Source organism: Ovis aries, chromosome Y (assembly GCF_016772045.2).
Source record: "Ovis aries strain OAR_USU_Benz2616 breed Rambouillet chromosome Y, ARS-UI_Ramb_v3.0, whole genome shotgun sequence".
In the NCBI taxonomy this organism is placed as follows: domain Eukaryota; kingdom Metazoa; phylum Chordata; class Mammalia; order Artiodactyla; family Bovidae; genus Ovis; species Ovis aries.
Window position 1 is genome coordinate 10016443 of NC_082741.1, and position 25569 is coordinate 10042011.

The window sequence follows — 25569 nt, forward strand, 5'->3', positions numbered from 1 at the left end:
TGGGGTTGTGTCGGGGACGCAGTTCTTCCTATGGGGAGGGGGTTGGGGAGGATGGAGAAAGAAGATGAAGGGCCCATTAACTGTGTGTATGGAAGTTTTACAAGAGAAATGTGGATGTTCATGGAGAGGGTCTGGTGAACAAGGACCAGAGATTGAAACAGTGGAACACAAAATTTTGTTGGAAGGTGGTGCCCCAGGTATCTTCTCTGTCACATATCATCAGACATTTTAAGAGTACAGGACAAAGAAAAGGCCTTCACATTCAACTCACTATGAACCTAGAAGGCCATATGTATATGAGCATGTATATGAGTGCACAGTCAGCTTTGCTGAGAGTGCTTCCCAGAGCTAGGTTTCCAGGTAACATCTTAGGGAATCAGGTATAAAGTATATGGTGAGGGGCTGTGGCCTAGGGAGAAAGTGAGGGGTGGGAAGGCAGTGAGGATATTAGTGTCTGGTAAAAGTGACCAGAGGGAAAGATAAATTGCAAGGAGTCAGATAAAGGAAAACAACTCCCATCATAGATGTTTGAGGTCGTGAACTCTTGTTTTTTTCCAGGAACTCAGGTAGGTACAAAGTGTGCAAGGGCAGCGGTGAGGGGAATGAGGATGTTCGGGCCAACCTACCCAGCCATGTGCTCTGTGTCCCATGCTGCTGCTGCTGCTATGGCTCAGTGGTAAATATTCCTTTTTCAAGGAAGGCTTAAGCTCTTTGCCCAAGCGCCTCTATCAGGCCAAGGTGTAGAAATAACATTTTTCTCACGAGCCCCCTGGTGACAGTTTCTCTTCCTTGCTGAATGGCTCAGCACAGAATGTTTTCAACCACAACGGACCTGTCCTTTATCTAGGGCTATGTCGCTAGTCTGTTCAAGGGCCAATGGGAACACCTGGAGCGTATGGAGCTCACTGAAGGACTGGTCAACACTTAGGGTGGTCCTCCCCAAGTAGATGACTGCTTTCTGGAGTCAAATCCACCTCTGGATTGGGCAAAGGATAGACTGGCACAAATGGGGTAGGGAGTTCAACGTCTATTTAACCCCAGTGTTGTCCTCTCATCCCAGATAGAATGGTTCCAACGTGGGCATGCCTGAGGGTGATGTCCCACATGAAGTTCTGTCCCACATGAAATTCTCACTCTACGACTTTCCTTCCTGAAGCAGCATCTCTTGACGGCAAAGGGTAAATGTTGAATGTCAAAGTTCACGGGTTTATGGATGTCCCCTTCAAGATGTCCTGAATGAGATCTCCTGCTTAGGGCCAGCTTTTCCATTGTTGTTGTTGTTGTTGTTTATTTTTTTAATTTTAAAATCTTTAATTCTTACATGTGTTCCCAGACGTGAACCCCCCTCCCACCTCCCTCCCCATAACATCTCTGTGGGTCATCCCCATGCACCAGCCCCAAGCATGCTGTATCCTGCGTCAGACATAGACTGGCGATTCAGTTCTTACATGATAGTATACATGTTTCAATGCCATTCTCCCAAATCATCCCACCTTCTCCCTCTCCCTCTGAGTCCAAAAGTCCGTTATACACATCTGTGTCTTTTCCCCTGTCTTGCATACAGGGTCATCATTGCCATCTTTCTAAATTCCATATATATGTGTTAGTATACTGCATTGGTGTTTTTCTTTCTGGCTTACTTCACTCTGTATAATTGGCTCCAGTTTCATCCATCTCATCAGAACTGATTCAAATGAATTCTTTTTAACAGCTGAGTAATACTCCATTGTGTATATGTACCACAGCTTCCTTATCCATTCATCTGCTGATGGACATCTAGGTTGTTTCCATGTCCTGGCTATTATAAACAGTGCTGCGATGAACATTGGGGTACATGTGTCTCTTTCAATTCTGGTTTCCTCAGTGTGTATGCCCAGCAGTGGGATTACTGGGTCATAAGGTAGTTCTATTTGCAATTTGTTAAGGAATCTCCACACTGTTCTCCATAGTGGCTGTACTAGTTTGCATTCCCACCAACAGTGTAGGAGGGTTCCCTTTTCTCCACACCCTCTCCAGCATTAAAAGCTTCTGCACAACAAAGGAAAATATAAGCAAGGTGAAAAGACAGCCTTCTGAATGGGAGAAAATCATAGCAAATGAAGCAACTGACAAACAACTAATCTCAAAAATATACAAGCAACGTATGCAGCTCAATTCCAGAAAAATAATGACCCAATCAAAAAATGGGCCAAAGAACTAAATAGACATTTCTCCAAAGAAGACATACGGATGGCTAACAAACACATGAAAAGATGCTCAACATCACTCATTATCAGAGAAATGCAAATCAAAACCACAATGAGGTACCACTTCACACCAGTCAGAATGGCTGCGATCCAGCTTTTCCATTTGACTATCTACACCCCAGCTTTGCTCCTACAGAGATGCAACTACAGCTCGAGAAGACTTGGCCTTCTCTGGGTGCTTTCTGAACAAGCAGCCCAGGAGACACTGGAAACATGTCTTCTTACTTTCTTAATCTGTAAACTTCAAAGAATCCTTAGGGCTCTGGCAGGCTGGTACCTGTCTTTCCTAGTGCTAGTTAAAGCAGAAACTATGGTGTGATAACTACAGCAGGTGTGAGATAGCATAATGGGGCATGGTTTTCGGGACCTTATACTGGGTCATTCTAGGGACTGCATGGCATTCATCCACATTCAGAAGTTTTAAGCATTGCAAAGAAGATAAAGACAAGAAAAGTTTAGGACAGTGTCCCCCGACACCTAATATTTCCTACCAGTGCTTCAGGACCAGGGGTGGCTTTAGCTCCAACCTGTCCTGCAGTGAAGTGTAGAGATAGTCATGGATCGGTTAGTAAATCTGAACTGTGGATGGTTGACTGGATGGTCATTCTCTGGAAACTTGCCATGACTTGTGCCCCAGACTCTTCAGGGCTTTCTCTTGGGCCCTAAAGCCTAGGTAGTATTAGATTTGACTGCACACTCGGATGTGTTGTGTAAGGTTTTCTTCCACTGAATATCAATGCGTGTGAGACTCAGTGGATTAGTGATGAATTCATGAGCATTCTGGCTCAATCATCCTGAGCTGCATTTGCTTCCTGTGCCCTGGATGTGTTCATGTTTTCCTATGTTTAGAATGAAGACTGGGTGTGTCCGTTGTGTTTGCCCATGATTGTGAGTTGATATTTCTTCCTGTGAGTCTGCCTGTGCCTCCTATCTTCTTTCATGTTGCACCCCTGCTTGTGCCATTATGCACAGCTCTGCTGTCATATCTGTCTTGCATGTCCCTATTCAACATACATGTATTGCTTGTGTTTACTCCTTCTTTTTTTAAGTTTGTGTATCTTTGTTAGACTGCATGTGAATTTGACCTGTTCTTTCATTCCTGGATCAAATGCTTCCAACATCTTGAATTGTGACTTTTTAAAAGACTTCCATGATATTTGCGCACATCAAGAAATGCTTTATCACAGGAATAGTTAACTGTGACCCACATGTGGAAACAAGAATACCCATACACTTACAGTAATGCCTGATGGGCAAGAATATCACTCGTTGAAGTGAGAATATTAATTAGGATCGCAGAGGGCAAAGATGTTGCAGGAATGCATCTGTCAGGAAATTTTTTATCTGTCAGGAAAGATTTGGGGTTGACTTGTTAAGTGTTCTAAAAACACTACTGCAGGACTGAAATACATTGACTTTTACCCCTACTCATGTATTCTTGCCTTGATCATTAAACTGACATTACCCACGCAGAATTTCTTCATGATTGTCAGTAAATCATCACCCACGTGAGAGGAATTGGGGCTTGCCTTTTGTAAAGAGAAAGTTGTTAAGGAATTCTTGTCCCAGGGAAAAGGCGTGCATGATCAATTTCAAGTTCAAAGTCCCATGCTATTTCTGTGTCGTTTCTAGAAGGAAAGCACGGGGAATGGAATCACACCAACCTGATTGGCACTGTGAACCAGTCCACAGTGACAGGAGTAGAGAACATAGGGACAGGTCACTCAGCTGTCCACAGTGAGGACTTCCAACCCTGCCACCTCCTTGCATGTCAGTCCCCATCATAAGCAGATCCCATTCACCTTCCCGAATATATCATAGAAGTAGAAGAGGACACTGACATGATCAACTAGCGAGTGAAAAATTAACCGGGGCCAAAAAGAGAGTGGTCCTTACCAAAGTCCATTATACTGAATAAATAAACCAATAGTTCCACATGTCTGCAAGTTTCTTTTCAGAATTCTTGTGTGTGTGGATGCGTGTGTGTGTGTGTGTGCTTGCCCAGATTAAACAGTGAGCATAAAAGCACTTGGCAAATAAGAGACAAGTAGAGAGGAGGGCTGGGGTGGCTGATGGGACACTTTGGGAATCTGGGATTAGCAGATGCAAACTATGATGTGTAGACAAACAGCAAGGTCCTTCTGTATACAATCAATATCCTGTGATAAACCATAATGGAAAGGAATATGAAAAACTATGTGTGTATATAACTGAATCATTTTCTTATATAGTCGAAATTAATACAACACTGTACATCACCTATACTTTAATAAAATAAATTTTAAAAGACAGAAGACAGAACCTAAATGGAGAGTGTGCCCACAAGTGAACATAGAGCAGGTAAGCCTGCCCACCACATCCCTAACAAGGACCATGCTAAGAGAACAGGCAAGTTGGAGAGGGATTCCACCACTTCCCGGTCCCCTTTAATTCCTAGAAAGATCCAAGGTTGGCCCTCCCCTATCCAACCACTGGCACTCACATTGCTAGTATACTTGGCAGTGTCTGCAGCAACATCAGCTGAAGCAGTAGTGATGGGCGTGCTGACTGAAGATGCAAGGGTGCTCATGGTAACTGAGCTGGTCACCAGGGGCCACAAATAGGTGCTGGTCACCACGGTGATTGTGGAGGTGGATGGGTTCTGTGTGATCTCTTTCTGCTGGACACCTGAAAAAGCAAACGTTCTTGGTCACCCACAGCCTGGGGAAGGCTGTCCCATCTGGAAGCTGTGGTGGGAGCAGGGCCCAATCCACACTCTTTGAGTTTCTCTGTTTTCAAAGAACAGAGATTGTCACATTGGCCAAATTTGAGCAAGGCTCCAAGGAGCCCTTTCTCAGTAAGTCCTCCACCTGGGTCTTTAAGTTTCCAGCAGCTCAAGGCTGCATACTAGGATGACCCCCCCCCCCAAACGCCTTTAAAGTCCCCACCTAAGAAAACTCAAGGCTGCCAATAAAATTGACTATTTGCTCCAGTCAACACTTAAGGATAGGGCCCATTGCCCAGTCTCTATGGGAGGGCAGAAGCCTACCTTTAAGAGGTACCAGAGTTAGCAAACCCAGATATTTCACATGGACCAACACCCCCTTCCCACTTTGTGTAAAAGTGTCACTTTCCGACTCTATAGAGTTCCCATGATTCCCCCTGCCTATTCCCAGATTCTCCCTTTAAACCCCAGTCCCCTGTGTACACATTTGGGTTGATGTCAGTTCATGCTGGACATTTTGCCCTACTGCGATAGTAAATAGCAGATTAAAATCTATCCTAACTACCTCAACTAGTTTTGAACAGTTTTGTTTATGTTTAACAGCACAATCTGGGAATTAGGAACCACACCATCAGTGAGCTCCTTCTTGCCAGCTCCCAAGTTCCCCTGGAATGCTCATTATACTTAACTGTTATGAATTCAGGAGCCTGGAACTGCCCATCCCAACTTGAAAGATCCCAGACCTGGTTCTGCCATAGCAAAATTTCGGACAGCAGTATCAATCTGGCTGTACTCCCATACTCTGTGTTCAATCTTTGGGTCTTCCTCCACCCCAAGTTTTGAAGAGTTTCACTGGGGGCCAGTTCCTTATCTGGCTACTCTTTTATTTCACAACGTGCTGCAACTCTTACCAGTTCTCCTCCTCATGGTGCACTCAGTATGTGAGAGTTCCAATCCAAGAGCCCAATAATGAAGGATCTCAATGCAGGTTTCCTCATGAAACAAGACCAGTATCAGTCCTCATGAGAACCAGACAAACTAGTCCACATCAGATCAGCACTTTGTTCCTCTTTCATCATCCCAGAAAGAGACTCCAGCTGGGAGCTGTCATTCTGCACTTTGGCAATGGTTCTTGACACTGGCTCTTCTTGCACTGGGTGGCAGGTGCTAATCCCTTGGTATTAAGGTATCCTTTATCATCCACTTCACACACTCTACTCTTTCAAAAATAATGCCCAGGGGTTCATCAACATGCACAAAGATACTTATAAAAAGATATTTATTGTAGCAATGCTTACAACAGATAAAAACTGGAAGCAACTGAAATGTCTATCAGGATGCAAATATTTTATTAAATAAACTGTGGAATATTAATCACCAGTCCAAAAGAAAAACAGAGCCATATGCACTGACATGGATTGCTCTCCAAAACATGCTGATGGGTAGGGGGAGAAAAAGGTAAGGATAGTACAATTTTCATGTTTTCAAAGAGAAAAAAAAGTAATAACTTTATGAAGTCATTTATGTATATATAAACACACGTAGATAAATATATGTGATACATGAATTAGAGAAAGATCTCATGGTTAACAATACCTCTGAGAAAGGGTGCAGAAAGAAACAGACAGTCAATAAAGACAACAGATTGTTATGTGTCTAGGCATCCATTTCACCCCGTTTTAAGAAGATGTGTATACACTGTATATGAAATGAAATTGAAAAAGAAAAAAAGCAAGCTGCCAAATAATTTTTAAAAATAATGCCAAATGGCTGTACTAGTTTGCATTCCCACCAACAGTGTAGGAGGGTTCCCTTTTCTCCACACCCTCTCCAGCATTTATTGCTTGCAGATTTTTGGATCGCAGCCAATCTGACTGGTGTGAAGTGGTACCTCATTGTGGTTTTGATTTGCATTTCTCTAATAATGAGTGATGTTGAGCATCTTTTCATGTGTGTGTTAGCCATCCGTATGTCTTCTTTGGAGAAATGTAGTACTGCCACTATGGAGAACAGTGTGGAGATTCCTTAAAAAATTGCAAATAGAACTACCTTATGACCCAGCAATCCCACCGCTGGGCATACACACCAAGGAAACCAGAATTGAAAGAGACACATGTACCCCAATGTTCATCGCAGCACTGTTTATAATAGCCAGGACATGGAAACAACCTAGATGTCCATCAGCAGATGAATGGATAAGGAAGCTGTGGTACATATACACAATGGAGTATTACTCAGCCATTAAAAAGAGTTCATTTGAATCAGTTCTGATGAGATGGATGAAACTGGAGCCGATTATACAGAGTGAAGTAAGCCAGAAAGAAAAACACCAACACAGTATGCTAACACATATATATGGAATTTAGGAAGATGGCAATGATGACCCTGTATGCAAGACAGGAAAAAAGACACAGATGTGTATAACGGACTTTTGGACTCAGAGGGAGAGGGAGAGGGTGGGATGATTTGGGAGAATGGCATTCTAACATGTATACTATCATGTAAGAATTGAATCGCTAGTCTATGTCTGACGCAGGATTCAGCATGCTTGGGGCTGGTGCATGGGGATGACCCAGAGAGATGTTTTGGGGAGGGAGGTGGGAGGGGGGGTTCATGTTTGGGAACGCATGTAAGAATTAAAGATTTTAAAATTAAAAAAATAAAAAACTAAAAAAAAAAAAAGCCAAATGGAATGTGTTAGGCCTCCAGGATACAGTGGCCATGAAAAGAAGGGAAACTAAGCAAATAAAACAAGGACTATTTTCCTCCTGTCCATGTGGCAAAAAAGGAGAGGGTACCATGGAAAATGGAGCGGGGAGGCTCGGTACCTTTCACAGCCTGTCTCTTCGGATATCTTGTCCCCTGTGAAGACTGAGGCTGCTGCTGCTGCTGGCGCTGTATCTTCTGCATATGCCACTTTTAGGAGGGCGTTTGAAACCTGCTTGATGAGTTCCAGTCAACCTGCTGCATGGCCAGGGCAGTCTTCTTTGGTAAAAGCGGCCTCAGCCTTTGCACCGGGCTTCCCATGGTGCTGGTGGCAACACCGGCGGCTGGGCCGTGACCGTGCAGGTGGTGATGGCAGTGGCCGTGACCCTAGCCGTGGGAGTTTGGGAGGATGAGCGGATGAGGACCAGCATTTCAGGGACAACTGGCTGCCCGCTGTTGTGGCTGGTGGAGCTTTACTACGACTGAAGCCAATACATGAAAAAACAAAACAGAAAGTAGATGGGATTCAGACTGACCTGCAGGGTCACCATGCCACTGAGTTCTATGTGACCATCCCAGGCTGCCATGCCAAAGTCTTCCACATGAATGAGAACATTCTCACTTTATATCCTTAGGCCTCTTCTGCAGCATGTTCTAGCTTAAAACATCAGCTTCCTTGGATCAGGTGCTTGTTCAAATCTGAGATACTTGCCAAAACCTTTGAGGTTCTGAGGCCAACTGACCCAGCCCCTGGCCTGGAGTTGCCCACCTGCCAGCCGATAACCCAGTGGATGAACAGCATCATTGAAAGTACCTTGTTTTACAAAATTAGAGTTCAGTAAGCACTGAGAAAGACTAACCAAAGTCCATCTGGATAATAACAAGAACGCTTTCCTTGGCCAGGAAACCTACAGAGCATGTACCCCAAGGAAATTGACAGCCTCCCAATGGCCAAAGCACTGAAGAACAATCACTGAGAAAAGTGGGTATTGTTCTCATCTCTTTTAATTCGTTCCAGAATAGTCTCAGCATGGTCCTGGCACCTTGACACCTAACACTCAAGGCAACTCACACCAGGAACAGAACAATCCCCAGCAAAATGGTATTTATGGAGAATTTAGAAGAGTTGCTTTTGTTTTGACTGCAGTTATCCACATTGCATCTTTTATTCCGAGCAAAGATACCATCTTAACCTACTGTCTGGTAGTCAAGTTTATGTCCAAAATTGAAATCAGGTTTTGTTTTTTTCTTTTTTTTTCCAAAAGAGCTGCTGCTTCAGATAAAAAATATATTAAGGCAGTAATTGTATGATCAGGTCTTGGGAATGCCAAAAATAATAAATACAAGTGACTAGAGTTTGAAAAACACTGCCCTTCAGAATGTATCTACTGGGAGGAACTGGGCTATGAGTGTGGAGGGCAGGATTTCAATAGGCAACAGGGCAAATTTGGAGGAGAACTGTTTTAGACAAGACATGCCCAGGAATAGGCAGAATTTTGGTGAACAAGGACAGACAGGGAGAAGGACTGGCCAGAATGCAGGTTAGAGCCAGAAGCATTGAGCAGCGGAGAAGGGGTGACCACAAGAATATTCATCTGTGAGGGGAAGGGGGCCACCTCTGACTGCAGGGGCTCCAGGAACTGGAGAGATGAACATGCATCCCCAGAGAGGATTCTCTCATGTTCACAGAAACAAAAACAAAAACAACACAACAACATCAAAACTGGTGTAAGTCAGCATTCTTGATCTCAGATGATGTGCCTGGACACATCGTCACACATTTTTAAAAAGGACTGAACGTGAAGTCACTAAGTCTTGTCCAACTCTTTTCCAACCTCATGGACTATAGTCTGCCAGGCTCCTCTGTCTATGGGAGATTCCAGGCAAGAATGCTGGAGTGAGTTGCCATTTCCTTCCCAGGGGACCTTCCCGACCCAGGAAAGAAATCTGGGCCTCCAGGACTGCGCACACATCCTTTACTATCTGAGCCACCAAGGAAGCCCTTAATGACAACACTTCTTTTAGGGCCCAGCATGCTTCTGCTGCATGACTCCATGCCTGTCATTTTTAGATTTCTATCACCCTAAAAAGACAGGAGTTCTTAATTATTCTAGGGGAAAGTTTCAGTTAACTGTGGGTCTGTGACAACCAAGGAGTGTGAAAGAAAAAGTGTGCTGACAGGCTGATTTTTCTGCCTGGGGGTGGGGGTGTCTTGGTCATTACACAACTGACTGGCCCTTTTGCTCCTCTGGGGAAGAATTCAGCCAAAGTCCTAGGTAGGAACACAGGGTGGTGCTGGGAGCAGATCTCTACCTAGAGTGAGGAGCCCCCATCCTTGCCTAGGACAATCTTTTGGATATCAGTCACAGCCACTGCCCCTTCCCCTTGTAGGGGCAGAATTGGCTTTGAGCTCGGCCCTTCTAAAAGGCAGAGCTCCCACAGGCAAGGCTTCTAACCTGCAAAAGCAACTTTAGTGCCTCTCATTTCAGCCATGTGATTAAAAAATATTCTGTCTTTGTCATTATGCTAGCCCAATAGGTCCATAGGCAAAGGGCAACCAGGAAAAGATCCTTTTCCTCTCTCATCTTGCAAAAGCAAATAGCTGACTTTCTGGCATGTTTACCACTCTGATAGAGTCCCACTGGAGCGCTTTCAAATTGAAACAAACAAACAAACAAACAACAACAACAGAAACAGAAGTATGCAATCTGAAAACATTCCAGGCTTGACACACCCTTGGGCAGTTTTAATTTAAACACTAAAATATTTTAATTTCTAAAGGATACTAATGGTTTAATGGGGGCAATGCTGGCGACGGAGGAAAGGCCATGGAAAGTTTCATTTGTCCTAAAACTTTAGGAATATATAATCACCTGTAGTCTCATAGAGAAGAGAACTTCTTAAATGTCAACACTCCAAAGTGATCCCACCCAGCTAGCCTACTTATATCAGACTTAGGTCACTGTCTTGTACATTAATAAAGGGCTTTTAAAGAGAAGGCTGGAAATGACAGATGTGATACAGGTTAAGTGTAGTCATGGTCCTGAAGTGAGCTCACTTAGCCTCTGCTCTAGGATCTCTAGCAAGAAAAGCCAGAGGATTCAGATTCTGTGTATAAGCTGAACTCCTAACTGAAGATTGGTTGGAGGTTACCAAGCACTCTAAAAAACACCCATCACTTAAACTTATGAGTTAAAGCATACCTTTGAAAAGATGCTCAACTGCATTCTGATGTGAAGTCGATTCTTCAAGACTGCACTCATACTCGGGTGGCTCTGGATTTCAACCTGTGCGAAGTTCCTCTAACTGAATTATTGTTTCACAATCATCCATTGCTTAAAAGCCCCACACACTCAGAGGATTCTAGAGAAAATTCAGTCAGACACCAGTGAAAGGAAAAGCTCAGCTTCATTTTATCAACTGGAGTACTTTTTTATTTAGGGTGTGAAACACAAGCTCTTTTCATGCACTCATATGTTTTTCCATTTTCACTTTGACTGACAGGAAGCTCAGAGCCAAATGGAAGCCTAACGTTGCTACTTCTGAAGGCTGAAATAGTTATTTTCGTGTACAAACATTCCCCCAGATCTCTCACTATTCTATTTTCATCTTTCTCACTGTCTTGATTTCCATTCTATCAGTATATCGCAAATCCTTTCTGGAAGGGGTGAAAACAACCACCAAACAAAACACCTATTTGAGAAAGAGAGGAATAGTATAAATGTATCATTCATAGGAACACTGTCACAGGCTGCTGCTGCTGCTGCCACTTAGTTGTGTCAGTTGTGTCCGACTCTGTGTGACCCCATAGACAGCAGCCCACCAGGCTACTCCGTCTCTGGGATTCCACAGGCAAGACTCCTGGAGCAGGTAGCCATTTCCTTCTCCAGTGCATGACAGTGAAAGTAAAGTTGCTCAGTCATGTCCGACTCGTAGTGACCTTAGGACTGCAGCCTACCAGGCTGCTCCGTCCATGGGATTTTCCAGGCAAGAGTATGGGAGTGGGTCTCCATTGCCTTTGGGACACAACAATTCCACAAACTTCATGGAATAAATGCCACCCCTTTTGCTTTCTACAACATCAGATGTGGTCCCTCAAACCCCAATCCACACAGAGTTGGATGTTTCAGATGCCATTCATAATTTTAAGGGATGGGGTGGTGATCCATCCTTCCTGACTGACTCAACTGCTTCTCTCTCTTGCTGCCCTGTGTCACTGAGAGACAGTCCCTCCTCTTTCAATGAACTGCCAAACTGAGGTTCTGGAACAGTTCACAATGATGCAAACACAGAGGAAAAACTGCTCAGAAAACTTCCCCGCTCCTGCTTTAAGCAGCCAGACTAGGAAAGCCCCAGGGGACACAAAACTGAGATGATAGCTCCTGTCAAAAGCTGTGTGTTGTCTGTTTAGTCACTAAGTCATGTCCAGCTCTTTGGTGACCCCAGGGACTATAAAGCCCACCAGACTCCTCTGTCCACGGAATTCTCCAGGCAACACCACTGGAGTAGGTTACCATTTCCTTCTCCAGGAGATCTTGCTGATCCAAGGATCAAATTCGTGTCTCTTGCATTGGCAGATGGAGTCTTTACCACTGAGCCACATAATGAAACCTGACTATCCCTGTATGTGAGTCTGAGTGAATTCCGGGAGTTGGTGATGGACAGGGAGGTGTTGCATGCTGAAATTCATTGGGTCGCAAAGAGTCAGACACGACTGAGCGACTGAACTGAACTGATCCCTGTATGTAACTCACAAAGTACAAGAGGTTTTGTGGCTATCATCTCCAATTTGTCCTTAAGCCATGTCCCTTTGGGTCCTTAATTAATTCTTCTCTTTCTCGGGCATACCATCTCCCACTTGCCAAGCCAGCTGAGAAATTCTCTGACTGCTTTGCCAATGGGACAAATATCCTTCAAATATTCCTATGTTCTGTAGGGGGTCTGCCTGCATGCCTGAGGTGTGGCAGGTTTGAGAGCAGCCACTGCTGGTTCAGTCCCTAACAGCCACAGCTGTTAAGACCTGCTAACACTCAGGCAGCAGTTCACAACTAGGGGAGATTTTGCTTTGTCAAGACACTTTTGCAGGACACCACTGGATAGATGCTACTGATATCCAGTTGGTAAAGGCCAGAGATACCACTAAACATCCTTCAATACTCAGGACAAAGAATTATCTAGAATAAAAAGTCAATAGTGCCAAGGTTGTGAAACATCAGGCCCATGTCAGTTACATGCAAATATGGCAGACCACAGGCACAGGTGCATATCATACAATGCCCCTTGGATTTCTAGAGGCCTAAAGAAGAACTCAGCAGTCTGGTCCCACCGACCCGAAAGGGCTTATAGTCTAGTAAGAAAATGTATTTTGAGATGCCTGGGCAGCGTGAGGGGAGGTAAGGTAGAATAAATTCATCAAGGTCTTTGACCTGAACACTTTCATCAGTGTCAGTCTTGTCCAGGGTCTTAACACTGACAAACATTTTAGGTATATTTGTGAACATACTGGAAAAAGAAACTGCTTAGGTTCAAAATGACTTGACTGCTAGAAGCAACCGTTCCTTTCTAACAGACTTCTTTTCCGGTGCTCAAGGTCAACCACATTGGGTATCAAAAAGGTAAAGGGTGGGCAGGCCCAGCTTAAGTCCTTGTCCTGCTCAGTAACTAGCTACGTGACCAGGAGCTAATCCAAGCTTTGTTGTGCCACACTTTCTGATGTCAGAAGGCGACACGACATGCAACATTACAAATGGCAAGGTGACATCCTCAGACCAAATCAAGAAACCAGAAACTGGTACAGTCACTCACCCTCCTCCTTGGGAGATGGTTCTCTGGCTTCCTTCCTATATTTTTGACCCTCCTATGCAGAATGGTGTTTTCCTAAATCTATGTCAAGTCCACTCTTTGAATTGGAGTCCAGGCCCAAATGCACTGTTGGGGATTCCACTTCACCTTTTCCCTTCAGCATATCCTTTGTGGGATGAGGCAAGGGTTTTGCTTTGTCTGAAAAGTCCTTCTCAAGCTGGGGGCTCATCTTCTCCTAGACTGCTCTTGGGTCCACTTTCTCACTGGCTGGTGACATGCTTTCAGCTCCTCTTCCATCTCCACTGGGTTCAGCAATTTGGCCTTTTTTCTTGACAGCACATGGCTTTTTGTACATCTGAGCCCCCTCTTTTCTTCAGCATCTTCTGGCTCTTTCTTGGACCTCTGCTCCTCATCACTCATAGAGTCATTTCAACTACTATCTGACTTCTCAGAATCCCTTGAATTGCTATGTTCCACAGGCATATAAACATCTGCTGAGATTTCATGTATGCCTAAGCAAACGAACAGATAAACCTGAAACAAACAAGCAAACCCAGCATGTAGTGTAGTCATAGAATAAAGAACAGGACCAAAACCCCACAAATATTTTCCATGCTCACTGCTGGAATAAAAAGGAATATACAAGGCATCACACTGGCCTGGTGGGGTTAGCAGTAGACTTAAGTTGCAGCTGACTACAGGGAACAAATGGAACTTGCTGGCAGAGCATCATTTACTGACATTCAGAGATGACATGGGACCAAACAACATGAATTTCTGATTTATCCAGAGCTCAATCTTGCCCGCATATGTAACACACCAGGACACAGAGAATGGGAGGCATGGAAGCAAATGATACACAGGAGTTGTTAAAACTCATTTAACATTTAACTGAACATTTCCAGTTCAGTTCAGTTCAGTTCAGTTGCTCAGTAGTGTCCAACTCCTTGAGATCCCATGACTGCAGCACATCCAACTGTTTTTCTATTTGTAATTGAGTCCAGAGGAAAGTCACCCATTTCCATGCCTCAAGCAAAAGGAAAAATGATAAAACAGCAGGAGTTTCCTACATATACAAGCAAAAATGGGAAAATCTCTTTTCTAACAAGAATTTCATTTAACCCATTTATGTTTTCTGCTCCTGGTAGTGAGTCTCATCCATCTGTAGGTAAATAATCTGATACCCTACAATTTTGAAAAGAGGAAATCCCCATCAGCTCTGTATTGTCTTCATTCTAGAGCAATGGTTACCCTGAGTGGGATCACAGAAGAGAAAATCATAAAAGGGTAAGAACTACCATCAGCCCAGCAGGATCAGGAGTGAATGATATCCACCTCCTCCAAGACTCAAACGGAAAGAATCTAAAAACCAAATCGCGTTTAATTTCTGGATCTCAGGGCTGGTGCAATTAGTAACTAAAGGTTGGCCAACAGAATGACAAGCATGGCCACACACGCTTGGATACTGGAGCCCAAAGTAGGTGAATTCAGATCCTGCTTCTCTGCTTCTACTAGTTGTGTGACCCTGAATGAGTGAACTACCTGTCTAAGCCTCTGTCCCTTCCCCTGGATAATGGGTGTGATAATAGTATCAACCTTCCAGGACAATCTACACACAGTTCAAGGGGCATAGGAAGTCCTCCGTAAATCCTTAATAACAATGACAAAACGAAGACCTAGACCAGCTGCCTGCAAGGACCCAAGACACACACCTCACTGTGCTTTGCAGCTCTCTATATCTTGTCGAGATTTGGCTGGAATCTGCTGTGAATCTGCCCCTTGGGAGAGAGGAGAAGAGAAAGGAGCAGACTGCTGCTGGACAGACTCACTCACCTCCATCAGGTTCATCTTAGCTTTGCTTTGATCTTGAAGACACCACCACACTCTTGTGAGATCAGGCACTGGAGGGAAATAGCGAATAAAACTCATCACTTGGCTTCTTCTAGAAAACACGTTCTTGCGTTCAGGAGGAAAAAACTTTAAATACCTCCATCGTTTATCCCAACAATATTATCTACTTGACTGCCTGGGCTGACTTGGACATAAGAGGCTGAGAGAACATTTGGCCGGTTTCTACTCAACTATCACCTACTTTCAATATGGAAAATGCACTACTCCAGCCAGATGGTTGGTTTCCATGAAGCTCAGCATCATTGTGGATCCTCCAAGGTCAAAGATTACACTATTTTCAACCTCAACAACACTTTGCTTGGAATTTCAGGTCCAGATTAGCATGGGTTTGTAACATAGAGTGGTGCTGATCCTCACAGAGAATATGGTGATAAAGATGGGGAGATCAGCTCATTTACCCAGAGACTTCATTCTTTGTCAACCTGGTCTGGAGCTCAAATTAGAAAGAAAGGGAATGTCGGGGTCCAGCCCCAGTGGATCTAGGGAATTTGAAGTGGAGACTGCATTGGCAAGGAAAAAAACTTATTTATTTATAAATATAAGATTCGATTAAGGAGGAATAGTGTAGTAGGAAAATTAAGTGGAGAAAAGAGGCTGAATAACTTGGTTTATGTGGAAAGCCAATAAAGTTCCAGACAAGGAGCTTGCACCATCTATGTTAGGTCACTGGCATCCATTTGAATATTGGATAGTGCCCCGCCTTGGGCTCCCTCTCTCATGGATCTTAGAAGCTGGGACAAGTAAGTATACATAGCGAGCCTCCACACCCCAGATGGGAATTCAGCCTGAAAACAGAGTAAAGAGAAGACACAATTTTACGTATACATACATCCCATCAATTTTGGATTTCCTCCCCATTTAGGTCACCACAGAGCAGAGTCGAGTCCCCTTGTTCTTTTACTTTTCTCAAAATGAAGGTTTTGTTTGTTTGTTTTTATAACTGGGGGTTAATTCTTATACAGTATTGTGATGGTTTCTGCCATGCATCAACATTAATAAGCCATAAGTATATAGGGGTTCTATCCATCCTGGAGCATCTCTCAAATCCCTTTTTACACTATTCTTCTGGGTTGTTCTACAGCACTTCCTTCATATGCCCTGCTTAGTGCAGATGAAAACCTGAAACATGATTTTTCTGCACGAAATATGTAATTTTCTCTATTTCCCATGTGAAAACATGGGTGCAGATATTTCTACCTGAAATAGAAAACCTGTATTTCATGTTTGAAAATCTACTTGTATACTTTGCTTCATCATGTATGGAATCTTGCCTGTTTCACATATGGATATCCGTGGACATGTTTTCCTACACGAATGGGGTATTATATATATTTCAGATATGAAAATTTGAGCATACACTTCCCTGCTTGAATTGTATACATTTCCTATATGAAAATCTCAGTGAGTGGGATGGAAACAACCTAGATGTCCATCAGCAGATGAATGGATAAGAGAACTGTGGTACATATACACAATGGAGTATTACTCAGCCATTAAAAAGAATACATTTGGTGCGGACGCAGTTGCTTGAGGGGTTTTTTTACCTTTTGCCGTGCCGTGGAGCAGAGCTTGTTCCTCTCCCGCTCAGCCACACAGGTTGAATTGACCAAAGCAATGGTTATGGAGAAGCCTAGTCCCCTGCTGGTCGGGCGGGAATTTGTGAGACAGTATTATACACTGTTGAACCAGGCCCCAGACATGCTACACAGGTTTTATGGAAAGAACTCTTCTTATGTCCATGGGGGATTGGATTCAAATGGAAAGCCAGCAGATGCCATCTATGGACAGAAAGAAATCCATAGGAAAGTGATGTCACAAAACTTCACCAATTGCCACACTAAGATCCGCCACGTTGATGCTCATGCTACTCTGAATGACGGTGTGGTGGTCCAGGTGATGGGCTTGCTCTCTAATAACAACCAGGCTTTAAGGAGATTCATGCAGACCTTTGTCCTTGCTCCTGAGGGCTCTGTTGCAAATAAGTTCTATGTTCACAATGATATCTTCAGATACCAAGATGAAGTCTTTGGTGGCTTCATCACTGAACCTCAGGAGGAATCTGAAGAAGAAGTAGAGGAGCCTGAAGAAAGACAGCAGACACCTGAGGTGGTACCTGATGATTCTGGAACTTTTTATGATCAAACTGTCAGCAATGACTTAGAAGAACATTTAGAAGAAGCTGTTGCTGAACCAGAGCCTGAACCGGAACCAGAACCAGAGCAGGAACCTGTATCTGAAGTCCAGGAGGAAAAGTCTGAGCCAGTATTGGAAGAAACTGCTCCTGAGGATGTTCAGAAGAATTCTTCTCCAGCACCAGCAGACATAGCCCAGACAGTGCAGGAGGACTTGAGAACCTTTTCTTGGGCATCTGTGACCAGTAAGAACCTTCCACCCAGTGGAGCTGTTCCAGTTACTGGGATACCCCCACATGTTGTTAAAGTACCAGCTTCACAGCCTCGCCCGGAGTCTAAGCCTGAATCTCAGATTCCACTTCAGAGGCCTCAGAGGGATCAGAGGGTGCGAGAACAGCGAATAAATGTTCCTCCCCAGAGGGGACCCAGACCAGTCCGTGAGGCTGGTGAGCAAGGCGATGTGGAACCCTGAAGAATTGTGAGACATCCTGACAGTCACCAGCTCTTCATTGGCAACCTGCCTCATGAGGTGGACAAGTCAGAGCTTAAAGACTTTTTTCAAAATTATGGGAATGTGGTAGAACTGCGTATTAACAGTGGTGGGAAATTACCCAATTTTGGGTTTGTTGTGTTTGATGATTCTGAGCCTGTTCAGAAGGTGCTTAGCAACAGGCCCATCATGTTCAGAGGAGAGGTCCGTCTGAATGTGGAAGAAAAGAAGACTCGAGCCGCCTGTGAAGGGGACCGCCGGGATAACCGCCTGCGGGGACCTGGAGGCCCTCGAGGTGGGCTGGGCGGTGGCATGAGAGGCCCACCTCGTGGAGGCATGGTGCAGAAACCAGGATTTGGAGTGGGCAGGAGCATTGCTCCAAGGCAGTGAAATACTCTTCACCAGTCTTCAGGCAGCAGTACAAACTAGCACCCACAGAATGATGAATTTCTTCAGCCAACCTTGGTATCTTGGAATATGATCCTAGTCTGTCACAAACTGCTTAAGTTTGTACAATTTTACTTTTTGTGTTAATGGTGTGTGCTCCTTCTCTCCCCTGCTCCCCACCTTTTAGTCCTTCACTTCCAATTTTGTGGAATGATATTTTAGGAAAAATGGATTTTTAAAGAAGAAAAAAAAGACTGAATTTCTTTGCTTTGTTTGCATATACAGACTGAATTTTTTTTTAACAGTTTCCCCAAAGGAATGTGTCTTGCTTCTTACTGACATTTGGTATGTTTCATTCATTGGACTATTTCTTACTTACTTTCTATGTGTTTCAAAAGCCTGTGAGAATTACAGGATTTGATAAACATTTTGAAGACCGGAGAAACCCAAATTGTTTTCCTCTTTGAGAGTCATGACTATCTTCTGGTGTGGAGAAATTGCCATTGGAAAAATTGACAATTTTGATTCTCATTGATGTGGTTAAAAACTGAATAAAAGGTGTTCGAGTTTTCTTTTAAAACATGATCACAAAACAATTCTAAAATCTACTGTTTTTGACATTGGAATTTAAATTGTGAGATAGATTTAAATGTCTAGAATGCAACTGATAAGCTTTTCTTGAACTGTTAGTTTTTTCTGAAGTAGAGTTTTTTTCATGTTTAATTTGTATTTGTAAAAAAAGAAAAAAAGAACAAAAAAAAATTTCCAAATCTAAGTAACACAAAACCAGAGCAAAACTGTTGTGCCTTCTATTTATCTTTGATTCCAGTCTTGGCAATTGTTTAAAGAAAATAATTTTAAAAAAAAGACCCCTAGATTTGTTCTATCAGGTTCAGAGTATGTTGGGAATTATGACTCCCTTTTTTACCCTGTATGTCTTGTGTTCATTTGTTATGCCTTATCCTGAAATTGAGTTTCGAACTGGAATGCCTTTGAGTACAGATGCTTTTGTAGAGTCCTTTGACCTGAATAGTTCAGCATTTGTATTAAGTTTTATTTCAGTGTCTATTCAGAATCATAGCCCATAAGAAAGAATGTGACATTAATGTTGGACTTTGATGGTGTGCTTGAGTGAGTGCTAGGTTTTTTTTTTTTTTCTTTTAATCATAGCCATATGGTAAATTTTCTGTTTTGTTATGGTTCCCTTTTACTGGTGGGCATGCAGTGGGTATTTCTTGGAAATGGCCAATTTTTATTAAAACGTTTCTGGAAAAAAAAAAAAGAATACATTTGAGTCAGTTCTAATGAGATGGATGAAACTGGAGCCGATTATACAGAGTGAAGTAAGCCAGAAAGAAAAACACCAATACAGTATACTAACACATATATATGGAATTTAGAAAGATGGCAATGATGACCCTGTATGCAAGACAGCAAAAAAGACACAGATGTGTATAGTGGACTTTTGGACTCAAAGGGAGAGGGAGAGGGTGGGATGCTTTGGGAGAATGGCATTGAAACACGTATACTATCATGTAAGAATCGAATCGCCAGTCTATGTCCGATGCAGGATACAGCATGCTTGGGGCTGGTGCACAGGGATGACCCAGAGGGATGTTGTGGGGAGGGAGGTGGGAGGGGGGGTTCAGGTTTGGGATTGCATGTACACCCGTGGTGGAGTCATGTCAATGTTTGGCAAAACCAATACAGTAGTGTAAAGTAAAATAAAGTAAAAATAAAAATAAAATAAAAATCTCAATGATAGTTTACCAACATGAAGTATGTAATTAATACCTGGGGAACGAATATGGAATTGGAATTATCTCTGCTTCATAAGTGAAATTTTGGGCACCACTGTTTCTTGTTGAAATACTTAATTCTTTGTATTTCTAATGTATAAAATAAGGACTGTCCACCATGAAATATGGAGTTCTCTATATTGCCTGTATCAAAATCTAGGCATCATTCTCCTTATGAAATTTGAACTTCTTTATATTTCACAGAATGAACATTTTCCTGTGAGAAATGAAGAAATCTATGCATTTCATGTGAAACACTAGTTCCTCAGTCTCTGAATCACCTGTTTGCATTTGTGTCTCTGTGCATTTCACACGGGTGTGTACACGTGTGTACTTGTGTCACCTGTGTGTGTGTGTGTGTGTGTGTGTGTGTGTGTGTGTGTGTCTGGGAGGAGCTCTGTTCCTCTGGGAAGTGCATCACATGCGCACAACCTTAGCCACCTGGGTGCCTGCTCTAAGCTGCAGGCGGTGGGGAGACCATAGGCCAGGGGCTCCAGGGTGGTTTTCATGGAGCTGCATTGTCCGCCCCGGAAAGCAAGAAGAGGAAAGTGCTCTGCTTCTTCCTCTGAGCATGCCTGCATTCCTGCCACTGCTCAAGCCCAAGGCACAAGTTTAGGGGTGATTTTGCAGCAGGTGAACAGCGGTGACATCGGTGTAAGCCGGCCCCTACCCTGCCCCCTCCCTCCTCTTCCCCACCCCCTGCCCGTGGCATTCACTTTGTATCCGAGGTGAGCACCTCTATCTCTGAGGTACCCAGGAACCCTATCTCACCTGTGTGGATCTCTGAGCGCATGGAATTGCCAGCTGCCCCAGAGGCAATTTCAAGCTTGAGGATGATTGCAGCGTCAGGTGGCCTGGCTCTCCCAGTCGCTGGTCAGGCACTGCCGCACTGTTCATCAGGCAAACGCCTTGCGTGGACCCGTCCACTTTGCACTGGAACGTGTTTGGCCGCAGGGTCACCAGAGGCCAGAAGGCCCAGAATTCTAAGGGGCGTGTCCCAGGAGCCAACGCCTTTAGACTCCATTCGATTGGTTACTTGATGAGGTCTGGAGGTCAGGGTGGAGAGTTCAGCCCCTTCCCGCCACCATACTAGGCTTGCGTGGTGGCGCAGGGTTCTGCGCTTGCAGGCTTCGCTTGCCCTGCTCATTGGCTGTGGGCAAGTAACCTGTTCTTAGTACCACGTAAACTGAGGGCGGGGGGTGGGCTGTGCTGGCTGTCTGCTGTGCTCTTGTGTCCAGCTTGTTTGCAGCCCGGGGCTATGGGGAGAATAGCATGGAGAGTGAGACGGGGCCAGAGGAAGGCGGCAGCACCCCAGGATCCTGGATCTTAGTGTGAGCCCCGGTCTTCACGAGGGAGGGGCCCTGGGGCCTACCAGCCTGGTGGGGGCGGCAGAGGTGATGCAGGCCCCAGGTGGAGCACCAGGCGAGGAGTCCGCCCTCTTCTGGGTGGAGGTAACTGAGCAAGGTGCAGCCCTGGAGAAGGGAGAGGTGGTGGGAATCGGGCAGGAGTTCCAGCTGCTGGTGTTAGACTCATGGAGGAGGTGGAGTTGGTGGTGTATGAGGATCAGGAACAGGTGTCCTTGGAGGAACAGGGCCAGGAACATCCAAGGCCGAGAGCCCCGAGTGACTGCTCTGCACTGGAGGTGCTGGTGGCCCTGCAGCTGGAGTTGGATCCCATGAATAAGAAAGCCCAAAGGGCGCATGCTCGCCTGAAACATAAGAACTGTCAGAGGCTGAAGCTGCATCTACAACAAGGAAGCACCGTCATCCAGGAAATCCCTGGCTTCTGGGTCGAAGTTGTATCCCTTGGTGTGGTACTTGTGAATTTTTTTTTTTTTAACATGGTCTATTGCAGGAGCAGGTTACAGATCTGGCAGTTCTGGTACAAAATTTACCTTTTGAGATGATGGGTAATGGTTTCTGTCCTGCATATCTGTCTCTATTAGGTGTGATGTCCTTGCTGTTGCATACTTATATTAGGTGTGATGTCCTTACTCTTTAGGCTAGCTTTGTTCTTCCAGCACTTTTCCCTCTAGCATCTAGACGCTCCTTGACCTACAGCAGTTTATGAACCACCCCAAATGTCAGTTATGATGAGGAACCAAGATGCAGACATGATTCACTTCATGACCATCTTGAAGGTCAGGCAAGGGACACTGATGATTGTGGAAGGGAGGTGACTGGGGAGGGAAGATAACATGGTTTATCCGTGAAAATAAGAAAGGACAGCTCTTTTGTAAACAGATTTCATCCCTGGGCAACCACCCACCCCCTGACACTTTGTCCTGGCAGGTGGAGGAATACAGGCATCCCACTCATCACTGCAAGATCACATTGTCCTTTCAGAGGAATAGATACTTCAAGAATGAAATGACTGTTAAGGAGTATCTGATTAGTGTCACTGGTAAGAGTCAGCTCCCTGGATTTGGATGGTTGGGGGAGAAAAGTGGAGGTTGAATTGGAAAGCGATTTAGGTCTTTCTCCCATACACCTTTTCCTGCACGATACTGAGCATCTCATTCCACTCCAGTTCAGTGGTACCAGGGGTTTGAACGTAAAGCATACAGCCTCAGGCAACACAACAGCAGCGTTAACTTCTTCAACTTGTTCTTTGATCAAAACATCACAGGATCTGACTGGATTGCTGACTTGGGGTCCCATGTGGCCACTGGGCCAGAACTGGTGATTTATGGTGGAGCTGTTGGTGGTCCATGGGAAGGCTCATGGTCTGGCCATCCCTGTGCTGACCTTGCTCATTTCCCTGGCAGATCATCATAAAGGACCTGTGGCCCAATCCTTTGCAGTACTATGTGACAAGGAAGGCTGTACCACGAGAGGTACTGGGAGGACAAGAGGTGAGGTGTGCCCAGGGGCTGAGCACTGGCATAAATGTTGTCCAGGGACTTGGGTCATGTATTTCTCTTGTGGATAAAGTGAGACTCCATGGAACAGAGTGACACAAGGGCATGAGGGAATCAGCAACAGACAGCAAGGATAGAGAACTGTAGTGAAAATCAGGTTCTAACTAGAGAAGCTTGAGATAGATGAAGTGGCCTGTCCAGGCCAAAGTCACTCCAATTTACATCTAAGTCAGTTGCACATCTCTGAACTGTCATTCCATGGCCAACAAGTCCTCCCTCAGGCTCCTCTTAAATTGGGGCCCACCTACTATTCCTCATGAAGTCTCCTTTCCAAAAAGGTCTGTGAGTCTCCTTTGTGCAAGGCGGTTCCCCCACTGACCCATTATTTGATTCCATTTTGATCATCACACTTTTTTATATTATTTTATATCTTTTTCACCTGGTACCCGCATTCTGAGAATACTGACCACTGTGCAGGATTATGGAGAATAATCTTTTATTTATTTTAAATGGAGGATAATTACTTTCTAATACCGTGACAGGTTTTGCTCCAGATTGACCAACATTAGTCACCCGTACGTATACATGTATTCTCACAAATGCTAAACCCACCACCCACCGCCCTCCCCTTCTTGTCTTTCTGGGTAGTGCCACAACATGACTTTGGTTGCCTTGCTTTGTGCATTAAACTTGTACTGGTCATCTGTTTTACACGAGGTAATGTAAATGTTTTAGAGCTATTTTCTCAAATTAACCCACCATCACCATCTCCCCCTGAGACCAAAGTCTGTTCTCTATATGTCTGTGTCTTATTTGCTGCCCAGCATGTTGGATGTTCAGTACCACCTACAAGGTCCTCAATTCCATATATTTGTGTGAACATACAGTGTTTGTTCTTCTCTTTCTGACTTACTACACTCAGTATAATAGGCTCCATGTTCATTCCATCTCATTAGAACTGACCTCGATGTGTTCATTTTTAGAGCTGAGTAACATACTCTGGTGTATCTGTACACCAACTTCCTTATCCCTTCATCTACCAATGGACATATAGGTAGCTTCCATGTCCTAGCTACTGTAAATAGTTCTACGAGGAAGACTGGGACGTGTGTTTTTTAGTATGTGCTTAGAGAATATGTAAAAGTTCACAGACTCTCTTCTCTGGAGACTAACTTGAAAAATTAAAGCTGTCTTTAATATTTTCAGAGAGGGTAGGTTTACATATCTGTTTCTGTCTCTGTTTGGAAAGGAACCCCTTCCCCCCGATTTTGAGGAACGTATGATGGAGTGTCGCCCTTTACCTAAGAAGCTGCTTCACATGAAGATCAATGGCCAGCATAGTTCTCTTGGATTGGAAAGCAATATAGAGTGTTCTGGTGGTGAAACGGATCAACAGGGAGACACAAATAAACCTGAAATAATTTTGAAAGCTAAATAAGAAGCATCTAGCATGTGTCTGCATATTTTTGGGCAGATCCTCAGAACAAACACTTCAGCTGCATGTAGGATTCTCAGTTTACCACATGGGAATTACCAGTCCATGGAGATTTGTAGAGGGGGTTAAGTCATGTGTCGGGGTTGTGTCAGGGGACACAGTTCTTCCTCTGGGGTGGTGGTTGGGGAGGAAGGAGAAGGAAGATGAGGGGCTCATCAACTGTGTGTCTGGCATTTTTACAAGGGAAATGTGGATGTTCATGGAAAGGGTCTGGTGAACAACGGCCAGAGATCGAAAGAATGGAATGCCATTTTGTTGGGAGGTGGTGCCCCTCCCAACAGGTATCTTCTCTGTTGCATATCATCAGACTTAAAGAGTACATAACAAGGAGAAAGCCTTAACATTCAACTCAATATGAACCTAGAAGGCCATACATATAAGAGTGTGTATATGATTGCATGGTCAGCTTTGCTGAGATCCATTTCTTAGAGCTAGATTTCCTGGTAACATTTTAGGGGGGAGGGAATAAGGTATATGGAAGGAGGCTGTGGCCTAGGGAGAAAGTCAGGGGTGGGAAGGCCTTGAGAATATTAGTTTCTGACAAAAATTACCAGGGAAAAGATAAATTGCCAGGAAACTGATAAACAAAGGAAAACACATCCCGTCATAGATGTTTGAGCTCATGTGAACTTTGTTATTTTTTTTTCCAGGAACTCAATTTAGGTACAGAGTGTGCAGGGGCAGAAGTGAGGGGCCAACCTACCCAGCCATGTGCTCTCTGTCCCATGCTGTTGCTGCTTCTGCTGCTGTGTCTCAGTGGTTAATATCTCTTTTTCCAGAAAGGCTTAACCTCTTTGCCCAAGGCCCTCTATCTGGCCAAGATGTAGAAATAACATTTTTATCATGAACCCTCTGGTGACAGTGTCTCTTCGTTGCTGAATGGCTTAGCACAGAATATTTTCAACCATGACGGACCTGTCCTTTATCTAGGGCTATGTCGCTACTCTGTTCAAGGGCTAATGGGAACTCCTGGAGTATATGGAGCTCACTGAGGGACTGGTCAGCACTTAGGGTGGTCCTTCTGAAGTAGATGACTG

The 25569-nt window shown here is 44.3% G+C and overlaps 1 protein-coding gene and 2 pseudogenes across 1 annotated transcript; 2 read left to right on the forward strand and 1 right to left on the reverse strand.

Annotated features, from left to right (window-relative positions):
- LOC132657160 (MYND-type zinc finger-containing chromatin reader ZMYND8-like) overlaps positions 1 to 15315 on the reverse strand; it is a 53642-nt pseudogene extending 38327 nt beyond the window's left edge.
- A 1586-nt stretch (positions 15316 to 16901) lies between these two features.
- On the forward strand, positions 16902 to 18958 carry LOC105611500 (ras GTPase-activating protein-binding protein 1). Its single transcript, XM_015104364.4, has one exon. The coding sequence runs from the start codon at positions 16984 to 16986 to the stop codon at positions 17971 to 17973; it is 990 nt and encodes a 329-aa protein (XP_014959850.3). The 5' UTR covers positions 16902 to 16983; the 3' UTR covers positions 17974 to 18958.
- A 2491-nt stretch (positions 18959 to 21449) lies between these two features.
- Positions 21450 to 25359, forward strand: LOC132658892 (testis-specific Y-encoded protein 3-like; annotated as a pseudogene).
- Positions 25360 to 25569: the final 210 nt, after the last annotated feature.

What these genes read in the sequence shown, in the direction of transcription:
- LOC105611500 (XM_015104364.4), top strand. Translation starts at nt 16,984, where the DNA reads ATGGTTATGGAGAAGCCTAGTCCCCTGCTGGTCGGGCGGGAATTTGTG.